Source organism: Ceratotherium simum, chromosome 16 (genome assembly GCF_057802395.1).
Source record: "Ceratotherium simum simum isolate JZ-2026a chromosome 16, ASM5780239v1, whole genome shotgun sequence".
NCBI lineage: Eukaryota > Metazoa > Chordata > Mammalia > Perissodactyla > Rhinocerotidae > Ceratotherium > Ceratotherium simum.
The window spans coordinates 43,803,847-43,822,330 of NC_141915.1; the positions used below are offsets into that span (position 1 = coordinate 43,803,847).

At 54.0% G+C, this 18,484-nt stretch overlaps 1 protein-coding gene across 2 annotated transcripts in view; it reads right to left on the minus strand.

Moving 5' to 3' along the window:
- Positions 1-1,005: 1,005 nt before the first annotated feature.
- The window catches only part of MAP3K14 (mitogen-activated protein kinase kinase kinase 14), a 38,290-nt gene continuing 20,811 nt past the window's right edge, over positions 1,006-18,484 (minus strand). For both annotated transcript variants that reach the window (XM_004432587.3, XM_087441316.1), the window contains 13 exons: positions 17,344-17,554; positions 16,648-17,265; positions 15,588-15,725; positions 9,804-9,933; positions 9,445-9,576; positions 8,847-8,951; positions 7,108-7,271; positions 6,451-6,601; positions 4,866-5,240; positions 4,558-4,664; positions 3,909-4,053; positions 3,041-3,141; positions 1,006-2,686 (listed from right to left, as the gene is read on the minus strand). In XM_004432587.3, the coding sequence (XP_004432644.1) occupies positions 2,522-2,686; positions 3,041-3,141; positions 3,909-4,053; positions 4,558-4,664; positions 4,866-5,240; positions 6,451-6,601; positions 7,108-7,271; positions 8,847-8,951; positions 9,445-9,576; positions 9,804-9,933; positions 15,588-15,725; positions 16,648-17,265; positions 17,344-17,554 (2,542 nt within the window). In that variant the 3' untranslated portion in view covers positions 1,006-2,521. The remainder of the gene's footprint in view (positions 2,687-3,040; positions 3,142-3,908; positions 4,054-4,557; positions 4,665-4,865; positions 5,241-6,450; positions 6,602-7,107; positions 7,272-8,846; positions 8,952-9,444; positions 9,577-9,803; positions 9,934-15,587; positions 15,726-16,647; positions 17,266-17,343; positions 17,555-18,484) is intronic.

Here is an 18,484-nt window from a genome sequence, read left to right on the forward strand (position 1 = left end):
TGGGGGCTGTGGGGGCGGTGGAGATGGTGGGGACGCCAGCGTCTGTGATGTCGCCGCCTCTGTGACATCCCTGCTGCGCACCCGGTTGGGAGGGAGCAGCGCTCAGGATTCCCAGAGCGTAGGTGGGCAGGGCCGTTGTGTGTGGGGGTATCTTCTGGAGAAGGCGGCCGCATCCGCAGCCCGGAGCCCCTCTCTGAACACCTCCAGGTGGGAGGTTCCACTCCTCTGCAGCAGGCCCTGAGCAGTGAGGAGGGCAGCAACTGGTAAGCCTGGAGTCTGCGGGACTGGTCTTTGTGCCTGCTCTGGGCACACTGGTACAAGGCCGCTGCCCCTTCCATGTGCCCAAGATCCCTCCAAGAACCTGCTGAACCTGGCGTCTTTACCCCAAGGTGTTGCATGTGTGTTGTGCACACACATACTTGTGCAAGCTTCAGGGGGCATGGAGCCAGATTAGACAAGGTCCCTGTGTACTGGTGGCATCTATCCTCAGAGAGGCCCTTGCCCCATGACCAAGAAACCCACTCCAAGTCAGCCCAGATCCCTTGCAGGCACTCAGGAGGCAGCAGAAGGGCTAGGCCAGGCCCAGGCCCAGTCCAGTTCCCGGGAAGCCAGTCCTCAGGGACAGGAGGGGGGGTGTCTGGCAGGCTTTCTTCTGGGCATGTGCTATGCTCCCACCTAGCAGCGCCTGGTCAGTGCCCAGGCCTTGGCGTCTTCCTCTTCCTCCCCTCAGCCTGGCAGTGTTTGACCAGGGACTTCCCTGCTGCCACCAGGTGGGGCATCTTGCCTAACTGGTCTGAATGGATAGCCCAGAGGTGGGACTGGAAGTCCTCACTGGGAGGAGTGGTGGGAAAAGCAGCCCATTCAAAGGCTGAAAACAGTCCTTGCCCCAAACAAGGGGCAGACTTGACAAGATCCCACCCAGAAGGCAAAGGGAGGCAGCTGTTAGGATCTGAGCTTCAGCAAGCAGGCAGGCGCGAGTGGAGACAGCCATGGCCTGAAAACATATCATCACTGCAAATTTTATTGCTTATAAAGAGTTCTCTACAACCCGAACTCTGTAATACCAACCCGCCCGCTGCTTGTAATACCCAGTTCTTCCCGTCATGGGGGCTGGGGGGGTCTCTCCCTGGGGAGCAGTGTGGCTCCATGTGTACAGCTGGACAGATGTGGAGACGAGCTTCTCCCAAGGAGGAATCTCAAGGGACAACCCCCCCGATCCCCAGACGCTAAGGCTAGCAGGCTCCTCACCCCTCAATGATTCACAGTTGATTAATGCTACATGAGTCCTGATCAGCACCCCCCGAAGAAGAGGCTGGGCTGAGGCAATGGGGATGGGGGGACTCATCTAATAGAAATCAGCAGATTTGAAGGTTACACGCATGGAGATAGGTCAAGACTTGTGTCCCTTCACCCCATCTCCTGGCCTGCTGTGCTCATGCAGAGCCACTGACCTGCCCTCCTGGAGGGCAGCCATGAAAGTGCTTTGAGGTCATCAGAGTGCAAAGTGCAGCTGGCAGTGCCCCGAGGCCAAGGGCAGGGCAGGGTCAGTGTGGTGTGGTGCCTGAGCCGGGTGTGGGGAAGCTGGTGTGCAAGATGTTGAAGCCGTGGCCGCAGAAGAGTAGCGCCGCGTTCTTTCGCCTCTATCACGCCCCCCCTCAGACCGGTCCCGTCAGGTGGGTCTTGCGGTCGGTCCCCTTTACTTTTACCGACGGGGGAACCGAGTGCCAGCCAGTCAGCAGCCGTGTGGGCCTGCAGGTGGGGCTTGGGGGCTGCCGCTCTCGTGAAGAGTGGTGGCCAGCAGCAAAGGGGCACGTGCTTGGGGACTGAGAACCACTTCACTTCAACACCTTCTTTGGTCCTTGACTGAAGCTGAATTCAGCTCAGGACCTGTGTTGCAACATCCTGAAAAGTGTGGTGCATCCTCCTAGGGACACGTCCCAGTGTCAGCATCCCACCCTCCCTGACTTCGTCTGAAGAGTTCCTAGATCTAAAAGGGGGTGTGACGGCCAGACACGGGGTCAGAGGGCCCCCATTAGTCCAAGGGCAGGCACACTTGCCGCCCCGCTCCTGTACTGGACCTGGATGTGGGTCCTTAGACACCCGCCACCCTCACACGTGCCTGGAGGCCGAGGGGCTCTCCCACCTCTCCCAGACACAGCCCGGAAGCTACTCTCCCCTGACTGCCAGCAAGTGGTCACTGATCCAATAGGTCAGGCCAGCTTGTTTGGACCAGGGCAGAGAGGACCCCTCTGTTCCCTGTGGGAAGAGGCCTCCTGCCTTCCTCCTCCTCCTCATGTGGGCATGGGGCGTTCTCTTGGTGGGGTCAGGCAGCACTCAGGTGGGAAATCCTGGGAGGCGTTTTGCTGGCTCCTACTTTGCCGCTGCTAGCCCCTGATCCCACTGCTGAGCCAGGGGGTGGCAGGTCCCTGGGAGCAGGCTGAGCCTGTGTCTCAGGGGTAGCACTGAGCACCGAGAAGGAAGGCTGCTTCTGGCAGAGTGGAGCCAGTAGCAGAAGGCTGGGTTAGGGCCTGTTCTCCAGCTGGCCATGCTTGACCCTCCAGCTCCAGGCGAAGCTGCCATCAGGGGCCAGGGTGCACTGCAGGTCGATGCCCGAGTCTGGCACCTCCATGTCATAGCGTACAGGCTGCCCATCCTTGGTCACCAAGCTGAAGGCTGCAGCCGGGATCTGGGGGAAGAGCAAACCAGTGGGCCTGAGACAGTGGCACGGGGCTCAGAAGTGTAAAGGTGACAGTCGCCTCCTGCGCTGGAAGACACCTCCTTCCAGACAAGTAGGCACCCCTCAGGGCATTATCTGCCTTTCATTCTGGAGGACTTGGAGAATCTCACCTGACCCAAATGTGGGTCCTGAGGACCCCTCAATCACCACTGCCAGTCTTGCCCTGAGACCCTGGGGGACATCCAAGACCAAGTATTCCTTAGGGAGCGATTTCTACTTATTTAAAAGCCTTCCTCCTGGAGGGCTGGGCCAGGTGCACTGGCTTTTGGGGCTCTGCCCCGAAGCGTGTGCCTGCCCCCTTACCTGGCTGCTGATGCCAGTTGCGATGTCTCCCACCTTGACCCGGTGGAACTCCCGGATGTGCAGGTGTTCACCGTTGATAGACTGTATTTGGACTTTCACACCTGGAAGGCAGGCAAGGTAACCATCACGAGAGCGGCAGCTGGCTCCCTAAGGAGCCCTATATGGAGGGAAGCAGGTTGGCTGTGAGGAAGCTACAGGGATGACATTTAGGCTGAGTGGCCCTAATGTTATACACCCGTTAGCTGCACCTGGCATTTGGCCTGCACACTGCAAAGAGCTAAGGTTGGCTCCTATGGGGAAGTAGTATTTCAACTTGCACACAAAGCAGGAAAAAACTGGAAGCAAATTACATTGTGGGCAACTTAGATTGTAATGTGCCCCGAGCTGGAGTGGCCACTGGCCAGGCCATGGTGGCTTGATGCCATGAGTCACACTGGCCCCGGGGGAGGGCCAGGGACCTGTGAGCTGATGAAGCCCTGGTCTACCAAAATCACAACATAAGCTATGCAGCCGAGCTTGAAAACTAAGAAGTTCTATAGATGCTGTCTCTCTCAAATTCTGACTCCAAATCCCAGAGCAGGATCCCAGCAAACGTGTGGCTGAATTCTTGATTAAAGTGCTCATGGGGTCCTGTTCTTCCCTTTCCCTTCAGAAGACATTCACTGCTCAGTTTCTTGATTCCAGGCCAGGAGAGACTGCTCTCCACCCCAAGCTGGGGACATTCTGGGACTCCATCCGTAGCCAATGAGGGGCAACGGTCCTTCACTGCCCCACTCTGTCAGGGAAGGGGAGACATAAACCTCTCAGACTCCCTAGTCCCAAGCGGATCAGGTGCTGTGGGGGCTGAGCAGGTGGTGTTGGACTGTACCATTGAAATAGCTCGGTGTGTCGGTGGGCCGCCCGCGGGCCAGCACCATGTTCCAGCTGGAGCTTCGAGCCTCTGCCTGGCTGCTCCACGAGTGCACGCCAGAACTCAGGGTGTCCCGTGAGCTCTGAGAGGCCTTTGACGGGTTCTGAAACAACAAGGGTGGGCACAGACTCAGGGCCCTGGGCTCAGGGAACCATCCTGGCCTTGGTCTGATTTGGGGCAAAGGGGTCCTGGGCCCTCCCCCGGGGTGAGGAACCGCTCATGTCCTAGACTAGAGCATGGCTCTACTGGGCACTTTTTTTTTTTTTTTTTTTACATCTACTGGGCACTTTTGAGGCTAAGCAGGGGGCTGAGCTTGTGAGGGGCTCTGGGCTGGAGGAAGAGTGAGGGGTATTTCTATGGAGACCAAAGCCTAGGCCTCTTCCCTACTATCCCTAGGAGCGAATCCATTTCCTGATTCCTAGCGTGTTGAAGATGGACTGTCTCACTGTGAGAAAACAGGACTCCCTGCCCCTGGGAGGACCCCTCCCAGAAGGATGGGGTGACCCTGTCATGCTCTCTTTACCCACTACTTGCCCACAGCCTGTTCACCAGCTGGACACAAAGCCACCTGCTCTGTGCCCTGGCTCCTGGTCCACGGCCAACTCACCTTCTCACTGTCATCTGACAGGGAGAGGCTGTCAACGCTGAGGCACGAGAGAATTTGCTCCTGTTCCTCTAGAGAGAACGGCTGGGACAGGCTGTTCAGAAATAATTCTGCAGAGAAGAGCAGAAGACGGCTGTGCAAGACTGGGAGGGGTCCGGCTGTGCCGTCAGGGTTCTTCCCGTGCGGACTGCAGGAGCCGACCTCTGGGGAAGGGGCTGGAAGAGAACCCACGCTGGCCGGAAAGAGGATGAAGCGCAGGCCTTGGGGTGGGGGGTGGGGTGGCCAGAGGCCGCAGCTGCGGCTGCGCATACCTATTTCCAGCTGCTGCAGTTCCTGCTCGGGGAAGGTTGATTTCCGCTCTGGCGAGCTGGGGTTTTTGGCGGGGGCCGGGTCCAGGGACGACAGAGGCAAGGGTTCCCATGTCCCTGACTCCTCCTTGCCCCAGTTCAGGCCCGGAGACTTGTTCCGCTCCGGGGGCTCTGGGGGTAGAGGAGGTTGGAGCTTGCAGGCCCTGCCTGTTGTGTCTTCAGCTGGCTGGGGCCCCGGGGGCCCTGGCGAGAGCTCCCTGGGCTGGGCACATAGGGTCTGGTGAGAGGGGGCTGGGCTTGGCGGTGGGTGGTCGTGGTATGGCGGTGGACGTCTTGGCTCTTTATACTCTCCCCTCCAAGGACTCCTCAGACCGCCCACTACAAAACAGAGAGCACGCGTGGTGAGGTGGAAACGAGTCAGCACAGACGCAAGGCCAGGCCAGGTGGCCTTTCCCTAGCAGAGGAGGCTAGAAGCAAGCAGTGAGGGAGGACTCTTGCCCCCACGAAGGGACACAATTCAGGAGGGAAGCTTGTGGTCTCTGGAGGAGGCGTCTTCCATAAGATGGCCTCCTATAACGGGAAAAGGACAAGATTTCTGTCTTTTATCCCATTTTCCTTCTAGGTAACCAACTGCAAACTTAAAAATTACTGAATTGGCTCCAGAGAAGGACTTTGTTAATGTTAATAATAAACAGAACATTTAAAAACAGCTCTGGGGTGACACCAACTCTGGGGTGACACCAACTCAGAGTTCCCAGGTAAACTGGCGTCCCTGACCCTCCGTCTCTCCTACCCCTCCCTCCCCACAGTCAGTGCTTCCTGAGGGCACCATTTCTCTGGAGTGGGGGGCATTCAGCCCCAGGGCCAGTATAACTCTCATCTATGTCTGGGGGACTCTGCAAGGTCTTTCTCCTGTTTACTCCCTTGTCATTCCCATAACCACTGCCTTTCCCCTGCCCAGCCCCCAGGTGACAGTCTGTTATGTCCGATGTGTCACTTTGGGTTTGACCACATTCTTCAAAAGTGTGTGTTGTTTTTATTTATCAATTTTTCATTTATAAAAGGTATTGTGTTGGGCCGGCCCCGTGGCTTAGCGGTCGAGTGTGCGTGCTCTGCTATTGGCAGCCCGGGTTCGGGTCCCGGGCACGCACCGATGTACCGCTTCTCCAGCCATGCTGAGGCCGCGTCCCACGTACAGCGACTGCAGGGATGTGCAGCTGTGGCATACAGCTATCTACTGGGGCTTTGGGGAGGAAAAGGAGGAGGATTGGCAGTGGATGTTAGCTCAGGGCTGATCTTCCTCAAAAAAAAAAATAAATAAATAAAAGGTATTGTGTTCTCTGCTGGGCCTCTTTTGACCCAGCACTGCGGTTTTAAGGCCCAGGCAGGCTGTTCTGTGCTCTGCATCAAGGCAGAGTACTCCGCACTTTTACTCCCATCACCTCAATCTTCCCAACAAGCCTGAAGCTGGTGTCATCTCCATGCTCTAGATGGGAAACTAAGGCTCTGAGGGGTCGAGTACCTTGCTCTCGATCACTACACAGCCCTGTGGTCTCTCCCGCCCCCTGCAGCCAGCACAGGCTCTTACCATGCTGCAGTGCCAGGCTGACCTTTTCCCCCAGCTCTACCGCAGACGCTCGCTGGACAGGCTCTTTCCTCAGCCCCTCCTGGATGGCCTGGGCTGTGAGTGGGGCACATGAGGGTGGGATCTCCCTCACAGGCGGAGGCTCACTGGCAATCTGGGCAGCAAAAGACAACATGTGAGGCCCGCCTCCCCCTCGCTTTCCAGCACCCACCTTCTGTGCTTGCTCCTCCCCACTCTCCCCCACCCTGCTGTGTTGGGGTCTGCCACAAGGACTGGAGCAGCTTGGGTTAGAGTGAGGGCTGGGACTTCAAGAAAAGGGGAAAAAGGGGCCAAGTAGGACAGTCCGGAGCCAGGGAGCAAGGTGCCCATGACCTCCAGGCCCAGCCTGTCAGGAGGCAGATGGAGGTGGTATGGACGCAAGAGAGCCCTGACTTGCCAGGAACTCAAGGAGACCCCTCACCTGGGATCTCCCTTTGGAACCCCAGATTCGGGTGGCAAGTATTTTAGTTAGGATCCCACATTTATGATGAGGCCTCGCCCTGCTCCCTGCTCACATCTGTCACTGAGGAAAAGCCAAATGGGAGGCCACCTCAAGCCTGCAGCCCGGTGCCATGGCCCCACTGGCTTTCCCTCCTGGCCTTCCCCTGTGCTGTCACCGACCTTGAGGCAGAGCGGCCCTCGGAAGTACTGGGTCCACGGGTGGCAGCCGTTGAGCATGTGCAGCATCATGCAACAGCTGCTCCAGACGTCCACCTTGGCATCACAGGGCTTGCCCATCACCACCTCTGGAGCCATGTGGGTCTCTGTGCCAGGGATGTAGTCCCCTGGGGAGGCGAGGCGAGACAGAAAAGTCAACTGTGAACTCTGACAGGCAACAGCCTCGGCAATGACCACACCAGTCAATTCCTGAGATACTGTGAATCTGTCTCTTATTTTAAATAGAGATAAAACCTCCACATCAAACTTGCTGGGGATGAGCTAAGTCGGGGAGTCTGTTGGGGACTGGTACAAAGAATACATCATCCAAAATACGGGCTCTGTCCTGTGGAACAATCTTGAAGTGCTTTTTAAAAATAGGGAAGGGCCTGGACATTGAAAATTAGGTTGTAGAAGACTAATTAATGGTATGATGTTCCTGAAATTTTAGTAAGTGAAAAACACAATATTAGAAAACTTACATGAATAGAAGACTAGGAGGATTGATACTAGATGTTAACAGTATTTTTTCTGGTGATTTGTATTTTTTATTTTTGTTTAGCTCTACTTTCTACAAGATATTAGAAATTATTATTATTATTATTTTTTTGTGAGGAAGATCAGCCCTGTGCTAACATCTGCCAATCCTCCTCTTTTTTTGCTGAGGAAGACTGGCCCTGGGCTAACATCCATGCCCATCTTCCTCCACTTTATATGGGACGCTGCCACAGCATGGCTTGCCAAACGGTGCGTCAGTGCGCGCCTGGGATCCAAACCAGTGAATCCCGGGCCGCCGCAGTGAAGCGCGTGCACTTAACCGCTTGTGCCACCGGGCCAGCCCCAGAAATTACTTTTATATAAGAAAAAAAACACTAAAGATATTTTGAAGTGGAGGTCAGGTGTCCATGTTCAGTTTACATATTTAGAACTATCAACTCAGTGTTTTAGCAACAAAGAATCCCTTCTAAAAGATTGTTTTCCCTTCGGTCAAAATGAAATCATTTTATGCTTAATGCTATAAATGAAAAAAGCAAGGCACAAAATCGTGTTATAATGGCCTTAACTATGTACAGAAAAAAAAAGAAAAAAAGACCTGGAAGGAATTATCTAAAATATTCATGATTATCTCTCTGGGCAAGAGGAATGGTGAGAATTCTTTTTTTCCTCTCCTTCTATACCACTTAACTCTATAATTGCCAAATATTTTACAATGGGCATGGATTATTTTAATAATCAGAAAAATATAAGTTAAGAATAGACATTTCTCCAGTGACAGAGCCCAGGCCCCTTGGTCAGCCTCCCCACTGTGCTTCCTGAAACTGTGCTCTCAGAGGCGCAGGAGGGCTGAGGTCCCAGGCTGGGAGCACAGCTCTGCCAGTAAGGCTGACCAACAGGAGTGGAGCCATGGGGGCTCCAAGGCAGAAGACCTGGGACCTAGGGCGAGGCACCCAGCCTTTCCGTTCCCTTCTCTGTGTAACAGGAACATCAGGAATGAGCACCTGGCATGCCCTACTGCATTTAAGCTTAACAACAAAGCCTTATGATAACCGAGGGTGGTTGTGGGGCTGAAACAGAATGGTGGACGTAAAGTGCTCTCGTCTCTGGTTGCCATTATGGAAAGTACAGGAGAAGGCACACGGCTAATGCTTAGTAAAGGCCATTGGCTACTGTCATCCTGAGGAGGGGCAGGGAGGGGGGCTTACCTGTGAGCAAGGACTTCCCCAGGCCATCAGGTTGAAGGCACACAGCATGGCCAAAGTCGCAGAGGGCGGCACGGCTCCCGTCGCTGGACAGCAGCACATTGTCAGCTGCCAGGCCGCCCCCCGGGAAGAAGAGGAACAGGTGAGTCACGTCGGGCCCCAGCCCAATCTGGACCTCCAGTGAGGCAATTTTCTGGCTGACCCTACACGGCAGCTGCTGTTTCTGATTAGTTTCATTAGTCATGGAGGAAGGGAGGAGGGTATCGGTTCAGGCTAGAGGCAGGCAGCAGGCAGGATCGCCGAGGGTGAGGGGACAGGAGCAGAGCTTACTCCTGGGGACGCCACCCCCCCCCAAAGTGGTCACCAATGTGTGGGAGCTCCATCTGTAGTTCTCTGTGGGCACCACCCACTGGAAACTACAGTGCCAGGCTGAGGGCCTGGAGAACACTCTTCCCCTTCCCCTGGCACAGCCCTCTTGGCCTGACTCAGGCCCTGCCACTGGAGACGACCAGCCAGGCCCAGAAAATCTGGAGGAAATCAGGCAGGATGGGGTGAGAAAGGAGCTCAATGGGGACCAGGGCTGTGGGGGCCTGAGCCTCACCTTTGACATCTCCGTGCAGAATCCTTCGGGTATGGAGGTATTCCAGCCCTTCCAGAGCCTGGCCTAGGTAGTAAAGGGCCCGGTCCTCTGGCAGACAGCCCTTCTGCTTTATGAGCTGGCCCAGCGAGCCACCTAGGAGACCAATAGCCAGTCTTTACATGGGGCTTTTCCAGGCCTCCAAGCAAGCCAAGGGCAAAGGCCTTGAAGGGCAGGTGGTGGAAAGCAGGCCTTTCCTGCCGATGTCACAGGGTCAAGAGGTTAAAAACGGACTGACTGGGAACCAAGGTCAACCTGGGCAAGAGTAGGGGAAACCCCTGGCTCTGAATTTCAGGGAGAAAGAGTGGCACCCGGCTCCTTACCTTCTAGCAGTTCCATGAAGATGTTGACCCAAGGACCTTCCTTCACAGCTCCATACAAAGGGACAATTCTGGGCGAGGTCAATCCTGCACACGCCATCAACTCCTCTGCCCGAAACACTTCGACTCGCACCTGGAAGGGCCCAGAGGTGGCTGCGAGTCAGGGTGAGGGCCCAGGGCTGGCTCCCTGGCATCCTGTCAGGACCCTTGGTGCTCCATGCACAGAGACCGCTGAGGTTCCCAGTGACGATTCCGAGGTCTGGCAGGGCCCTCAGACACTAAACTGTGTCCCTCACGCCCTTGGGGTCAAGGGCAATTCCCAGTACTTGATTAAAGCTCTGAGTGCTGATGTGCAAAAACACTTACAGTCACACAAAAACTACAGTCCTTATCCAGGCTCCTGGCATGCTAGCAGCCCACCCTCAAATCTGCCAAACACAGAACATTTTTTTCCCCAGCCCAAATCTGTGGGCAATTTCTAGGACATGGGACCTTTTATTTATCAACACCCATGTCTACGTTTCAGATTGTGGGTTTCTGACTTATCTGAAGCCAGAGCTGATGTGCCAAGATTCTGGCTGTCAGTGCCTCTGGATCCTCAGCACCCTTCTCAACTCATAATTATTTGTCTTCTCCCCTGAGGACTAAAATGTCCGCATAGATGGGGCAGTGTTTGTTTATTCTGTTTGCAGCTGTTTCCCCAGCATCTGGGCACAGGAGTGGCTTCTGGGGAGGGGGTTGGCCAAGGCCCCCTCCCACCATGGACTGGCAGCCCTGGGACCACCCACTCCTTTCTGCATGGACCAGCATGGCATGGCGGGAAGAAATAGGCCTTGGATACATAGATCCTGGGCTGCGACCCCGGCTAGGCCACTTCCAAAAGTAGATGAATTCCCCTAAGCTGTATTTCCATATGTGAATGGTGGGGACACTGACTTCTGCTCCTGGGTACAGTGAGGATTCGGAGGGATGGTAACCAGCACCTGGCCTGGCAACCAGTGCATGCTCAGGAAATGCTAGCTCTCCACCTCCTCCCTCCAGCTCAAATAAGAGCAGCTTATTTAAAAGCTTAGCCTGCCTAACAGAGACGTCCTCCTTTCTGGCTGTTGCTGGTTCTCATGTTAGCCTTGGGAGGTACCACCAGGGGGCGCCAGTGGTAACAAAAGCAGCCTGGAAGAAATCAGTCAGGACCTGGCAGTTTCCCTTGGAGACCGCTGACTTGGCAAACGGGAGCTCTGACGACGTGGGGCTTTTGGACTTTTGCCTATCAGTGGAAAATGTCTTTCTTCTGGTTACTTAAAGAATATCTGGTTTGGTTAATCAACTTGCATGAACTTTGACTCTTTGTCAGTGTTTCCGGCTCTGAACTTGAGTTGGAACTAATTCACCAACAGGACTTGTATTAGCAAATGTCTTTAACCCTACTGCTCCCAAACTGTGGGGGCCCAAACCTCAAGGCCCCGCAGAGAACTCATGATATTTTACATTTGAGGGAAACAGCGAGGATCATGACATCTGCAGGACACCGCGTCAACTGCCAGCTCGACACAGTTCAGTTTCAACAGTAGATCGCGCTGCATTCCTTTTGATCATACATCTTTACGAAGCTAGGTTTTTGCAGGCTGCTGTGATAAAAAGTACTTCAGGGGGAAAATGTGGAGCAGGAAATGAAGGTGATGGTGTCCAATCTGATTTCAAAGCTGGAGAAGCTGTGTGGTGCCCAAGAAGGCATACATCTCAGTAATTATGGTGGTTTAAGAATAGAAGAAACATTTTTCTTTCAACTTATGTGCATTATCATTCAAATGGATGTTAGGTTGTTAAGATAAAAACATTATCTGACCTAACTATTTAATAAATGGAACTGTTAGGTGCTTGTTTTGGCCTGGAGTGCCATGAAAAAAATATTACTGAGGGGCTGGCCTGGTGGCGTTAACGGTTAAGTTCGTGCACTCTGCTGCAGTGGCCCGGGGTTCACAGGTTCGTATCCTGGGCGCGGACCTACGCACCGCTCGTCAAGCCATGCTGTAGCAGGCATCCCACATAAAGTGGAGGAAGATGGGCATGGATGTCAGCCCAGGGCCAATCTTCCTCCACAAAAAAGAGGGAGATTGGCAGTGGATGTTAGCTCAGGGCTAATTTTCCTCACACACACAAAAAAATTACTGAGACATTAAGGCTGTGAACCAAGAAAGTTTGGGAACCTCTCCTTTAACTTTTAAGAAATCCATAAGTCCTCTAGAGTGTCCTAGAAATGTTAAAAACATTCCCAGTCACCAGACCAAAGGGGTCGGAGGGGACACTTCAAAACACAAGATGCTTTAGAAGTCTGTGCCAGCCCTAGGGAGAGCTGGGCTAAAGCTCCCTCAGGACTTTAGGGAGAAAGCACACGGGGCTTCTAGTCCAGGCCATCTACCTGTCTGGCCCACCTCCCCTCTCTGAACTTCAGTGTCCTCAGCCATAAAGGGAGGGGCTGACTGTGATGAGACGCTAATGAGAACTAATATTTAACGCCCACTTAACACATGCCAGGCACTGCTCTAAGCACGTTATAAGTGTTAGGTATTGACACCTTACAACAGCCCATCAGGCGGTATTCTCACTATCCCCATTTTACGGAGAAGAAATATGAAGCCTGACAAGGAACCTGCCCAAGGTCACTGGGTTTAAAGTATCTGAGCTGGGATTCTGGTCGGGGAAGCCTAACTCCAGAGCTGCCAGCTACCCTGCCCCACTGAAGGCCCTTCCAGGCGTATTGGCTTTTACATCCTGCACGTTTTTACATACATTCAGGAGCATACCCAGGTGGAAGCGTGGTCAGCCATCACTTAACTGCCGAATCCACAAGCCACTTCCCTCCACTTAATTGCCCGCACACTTGACACTGGGGGACCACTTTTTCCTTCTTGAAACTCTCCCCTCTTGTTTTCTTTACTATTCATATCCCGTTTTATTTCATCAGTAAAAAAGGGGATGACAGCAATTCTATAAGTTCTTTTAAAGATCCCAGGAACATAAAATACGTGACACTGACTACCACAGTACTGGGCACACAGTAGTCCAATAAAAGAGCTTTCCCCCCTATTTCCTCATCACCATTGAGATATTCTCCCCTTGGTCCTCATTCCATTTTCCTTCTAAACACTTGTCCAGGCCTACCTTGTCTGTGTCCCTGACTGATGGCTGCTTCCACCGTCTTTATGCCATGTAAACGTCCATCCCGTTACAAACCGAGCTCCTTTAGGTCAGGCGTGTGGATTCCACACCCTGTCTCCAGCCCCCAGCAGAGCATCTGGCACAGAGCAGGTGCTCAGTGGCTTGACATGGCCAAGGCCACACTACCCCAGATCAGCGGCAGAGTCAAAAGGAGGCTCCCATAACTCTACGCTCGAGCCAGATGTTCTCAAATGAATAGTTATAACCCTGTTTGGGGCACAGATCCCTTTGAAAATCTGATAAATGATGTGGACCCTTCCCCATCAGAAATGTGAGTGCACCCATCCACATAACACACATATAGACTTCACAATAAAGTTCCAGGAGCTCATGGATCCTATGAATTCATCCACTGACTAGGATAAGAACTTACACTGGCTGTAAAAAAGCACAAGACAGACGTACGTGTGCCAACAAGGAAATCTCCCTGAAATACTAGTGCGTGAGAAACGTGGTACAGAACCACCTCTAGAGTAGATCTCCTTTTAATGAGAAACAACTACAGTTTATAGATGCATAACAAGTCTAGAAAGATTAGTGTCAAAGGGCGGTTACCCCTGCGAATAGGACTGGGAAACAGAGAGACTTTTGCTTGTTTTGGTCTTATCTGAATTCTTTTCTAATGAGCCTGCATTTGTTTATAATTAAAAGATCAAACAAAACCTTACAAAACAAAACCTCTATATTAAACCCTGGACCTGTGGCCAATCAGCATCTGACCTGGGGCCACAGATGTTCTAGAAGGAGGCCCAAGGGAGTGCTGGCGTCACCACGTGATGCTTCTTGTCCTGGATCCTCCCCAGAGAGCACTGGAGGGTGCACAGACTTGCTCTGACCCTACATGCAGCCTGACCTTGGGTCCCTGCCCCTAACCCCCCAATCCCTACCCGCTTAGCAGAGAACTGTTTTTCAGATCTTCCAGCTGAAAATCCTAAAGGACACCACTGCCTGCCCTACCCCCTCCCCTCCAGAGAAAGGAGGGGCTGTCTGCCCAACCAGAGCAGCTGTGCAGGCTGCCAACAAGCCCTCCCCGCTGAGTCCGTGGATGGGAGGAGGCAGTTCTGAGAGCAGCAGCTCTGGCGCTGGAAGTCCGTGCGCTGTGCTGGGAGCCTTCTGACTGCCTTGGGAGGTGAGAAATGGGGTGTCTGTCCTCTTCTACTATATTAGGGTTGTTTACCTTGTTGCCTGGGACTCTGAGAACCTCAGCAGGGCAACAGCTGAGAAGCCCAGTGACTAAGCTCCCCAGCACTGGGCGTTCATCTCCAGGACACTTCACACTCTGTCACCCTCCTCCCACCCGCCTCTCAGGAGGGACAGCTGCGCCTTCTCTGGTGGCCTGGGGAGGGGACTGCAGCTGAGGAGGTCAGGCACGTGGCCTTGGCATCTCAGTGCAAGATGATGCCCCATGCTGGCAAGAACTCAGCACGGGTTTTGGTCTGTGGGGGGTGGTAGGGTGGAGCTTGCTTAGTTGAACAGGACGTCTAAAGTTTGGGGTAATACCTACGGATAGTCCCCTCTCTCATCCCACCACCCTGAGGCCAAAACTCTAGAGCTCGAACACCTTGGCCCACGTACGAGCCAGGGAAGCCAGGTTTATTCACATCCCCATTTGTAGCCTTACCCCTTAAAGCCACAGGCACCCAAGGCAATGGCAGTGTCCACTCTGCACCGGGCTTGAGTGTGCTGGGCCTATTCGGTCTCTTTCCTTTTGAGGCTCAGAGTGTCTTTGATATAAGCTGCTTGAAAACAAGGTCTATCTTTGAGCTAGCTTATTTCACCCTGCCCACGGGCTAAAGAAATGGCCCACAGAAATGTTTCTGATTTCTGGCTTCTGAAGTCCTGGGTGCTCGCTCTCAGGCTGAGCTTGTGCCAGGGACAAGGTGGCTTCTACTCAAGGTGAGCTGAGAGTCAGGGGTAAGAGAAAAGAGAGCTGAAGGGGAGCAGGGCTAACACTCTTGAGATCTGCAGATCTGCTGCTGCTGGGCCTGGACAGTGTGATTTGACAGGAGGCCTCAGGTCCAGGCCCAGCTGTGCGGCTTTGGGCGAGGCACACTACCCTCTCTGGTCTCCAGTTCTTCCAGGACCTGGCTGACAGGAGGCAGAGCCTGAATTCAAACCAGATCATCTGACTCCCCAGGTGCAAGGCCTTCTCCAGGAGGGACCTGTTAGGTGGAGGCTCGTGCTCTTGTTATTACCTTCCGGTCCAGGTGTGGGCAGCCCCATTATTGTGGTTTAGGGATTTCAGCTCAACATGAATTTCATGATGACCCAACCATCTTCCAGGTTTTGACTTGCCTCTAAGGGCCCTGGCATCAGGAGTGGCCCAGGCTGCATGCACAGTGCTGTTCCCCCTCTCACGTACACACATACCAAGTGCAGCTCCCAGACCGGGACGTGTGACTGAGACTGCTCCCTTCCAGTTCCAGCTGACCCAGAGTGCCTAGCAATAGCCAGGCTCTGTTAACAAGTCAGACCCATGGCCGCCCTGTGCCTATCCCTGAAAGAAAGCAGAGGGAATGCAACAGGCTGCCTACCTGGCTTCCCTCTTTAGCCCCCGGACCCCTGGCATACCTTTTTGACAGCACACTGGAAGCCGGTCTGCTTGTCCTCCATCCTGTGTACCTCTCCGAAGGAGCCTCTGCCCAGGCAGGGCTGGCGCGTGGCCCAGTGGACCTCTTCTCGGTACTCATAATCCACTGGCTTGAGTTTCTGGGGTTGGCAGGAGAGAGAGGCCAGTTTCAGTGGCGGGAAGAAGGGTTACAGTGAGGAAGGCTCTCGAGCCGGTGGTCCTTTCCAGGCTGCCGGGGCTGAGACCTCACAACCAAAGACACCACCAGGTCTGAGGCAGGGCTCTTGGGGGGCAGGACCAGAAAGGGGGTTTTAGGAATAGGGTGAAGGCAAAGAAGAGCCTCACGGCTGCCAGAGACAAGCCGATCCTTGTGAAGAGAAACCTTCCCGGACTTGTGGTTGTGGGACAGAAACAGAACTGTCAACAACCTTGACAGTGAAAAATGATAACTCAGGAGCTATCAGGTAGAAGAAAGGGAAGGACAGGAGAGGGGCAGGGGACCAGGAATAATGTCAAGATGGAGGGAATAAACCCAGAAATTTAAGTCTGGAGAAGTCACTGCAAGTTACAGAGTTATCCAGGAAGAGAACTGGAGGACAGGGAAGGAGGGGAAGAGAAGACGGGCAAACTCCTCATCTTCTGTATTGGGGGGTCAGGAGGTAACACCTGCCATTGATATCTGCTTATTCCTCTCTTTCTCAGTATATGGATTATTCATAAAATACACAGACCCACTCAATTCAATAATGAGGTGACCAATGAGAAAAACTAAAAATAGAAATAGCTAAAAAGACTGAAAAGTGAGCCTGGAGGTGGAGTGGGAGACCACTGCTTTTCATCAGTGATAAGCAATTTTCTACTATTTGATTTGTTGTCACATGCATGAGGGACTCGGATAAAGAGAGAAAATCACCCCCTCCAAGAGTGGGAACTGGAGAGTGGGTCTGGCAGGTTCCGAGTCTTCTCCCACAGCAGCTCCCACTGTGACACCCAGCTGCTGCTCCCGGCCCTGGACTTGGTGGTGGTGGTGGTATGGGTACGTGTGTTTGGGGGACTACTTACCTCAGTAAGCAGGACCCCCTCACTGTCCTCAGTTACGGGGCTGCGCTCCTGGGGCTTGGAGCCCCCTGCCGACCAGGTCTTGGCCAGGCTGGCCAGGCTGTGCGCCTGGCCTGAGCTCACGCTGCCTTGCAGAGCGTGCACCAGGTATTCTTCCACCGAAAACTTCTCACGCGTGCCACGAGACAGGCAGCTGGGCTCCAGGTGTGGGCCAGGCGGGGGCTTCTGACTGTCTACACAGGCCAGTTTGCCCAGGTGTGGGCCAGGCAGGGGCTTCTGACTGTCTACACAGGCCAGTTTGCCTAAGAAGAAGGACTCTAGAGGGTGAGGTTTCCAGGGCTGCAGAGGGTGGAAAGGGAATGGATGGGGCAGTCTGCTGTAGGGGAACGGGTGAGCGAGCTGGGGCAGGGGGCCTACGTCCTGGGGGTGGTGGAGCTTCCACACGTGGTTTAGACATTGCAAGGGGCTGATGAGTTTGTGGAGTTCTGATCGAGGCAGTGCTGGCCGTAGGCCCTCCCCTACTTTCTTAAAACAGAGTTGGCCAAGGTCTGGATCCTTCAGAGGCTTGGTGAACTGTGGGGCGTTTCTAACATACGGGGCTCCTAGCAGAGACTCATCCTCCTGCGGGGAAAACACAGGTGTTAGGACAGACGGCCAGGGCCCAGGGCCCGGGGGCTGGCGTGTGGTGGCGGGCCTCACCTGCACTGGGACCGTGCAGCTCTCCTGCTCGGGGGTTCTGGGGAGGGGTCTGGCCAAGGCCACTCCTGCCTGAGCCAGCGACTTTGAGCTCTTCTTCCTGCGTTTCTTTCGGGCTTTGCTGCGACGCTTCCCCTTCCAACACACACGGGCCATTTTGCCCTCGGTTGCATGGGCCACATTGTTGGGGATTTGATCAAGACTCTCAGACTGGCTGTCAAAAAGGGGACAGAGACGCATTTTGAGTTTGAGGATGCAGGAAGATATAATGGCTCAGGGAACTGCCATTAGAGTCATATAGACCTGAGGTCAAATCCCAGCTTAGTTAGTACTTGAGTGAACGTGGGCAAATTCTTAAACCCCAAGGATCCTCAGTTTTCTCATTTATAAAATGGGTGTAGTATTTTCTGCCATGCAGGTGGAGATGAGTTTTAAATGAAACAGCTCATTTAAAAAGCCTACCTCAGTGCCTGGCCCCAAGGCAAGCCTCCAATAAACAGTGGTCATTACTATCGTGATGGGGTGCACACTGGAGGGGGGTGGACACACAGTTCTCTCACTGCTCTCCAAGGTGGGATGCCCTGGAGAGGTCCCAGATGGGGCCATGTCACTTGGAGGGCTATGCTCCACGGCAGGCATTCTCAGCCCTCACTGACAGGCTTCTGTTGCCTCCAGAAGAAAGGATAGTCGAGGTTGGTTGCCTCCACTCCCACTGGTTCCTGCAGATACCTGGTTGCTGCAGGAATGTGAGGAGCCACATAAACACAGACATTCTACCTGGGCTGGTGCAAGGGAGCCAGGGGAGCCTGCCTTTCTCTGACGGCCTAGAGGCTCACCACCACCATGGATCTAAGTTGGCTCTTACCTCTGCCAGGTACTGAGGCCCTGGCAACAGAAGAGCTTCGGAAGGAACCACTGCCAAACAGCTGTGGAGCAGACCACAGGCCTCAGCCACCCTCCCGTGGCCTCATCTTCTGCCCCCCACAAAGGAGACAGATTCACCCCAGTCCTGGGGGGCTGCTAGAGGCCTAGAGACTTCTCTCAGACAGCCGAAAGAAGTGAGTCCATCAGCGACCCCTACCCTGGGCCAAAAGGCAGCAGGGGCAGCATAAGGCATTTGCCCAAACACTGAGCATTTCTTGGT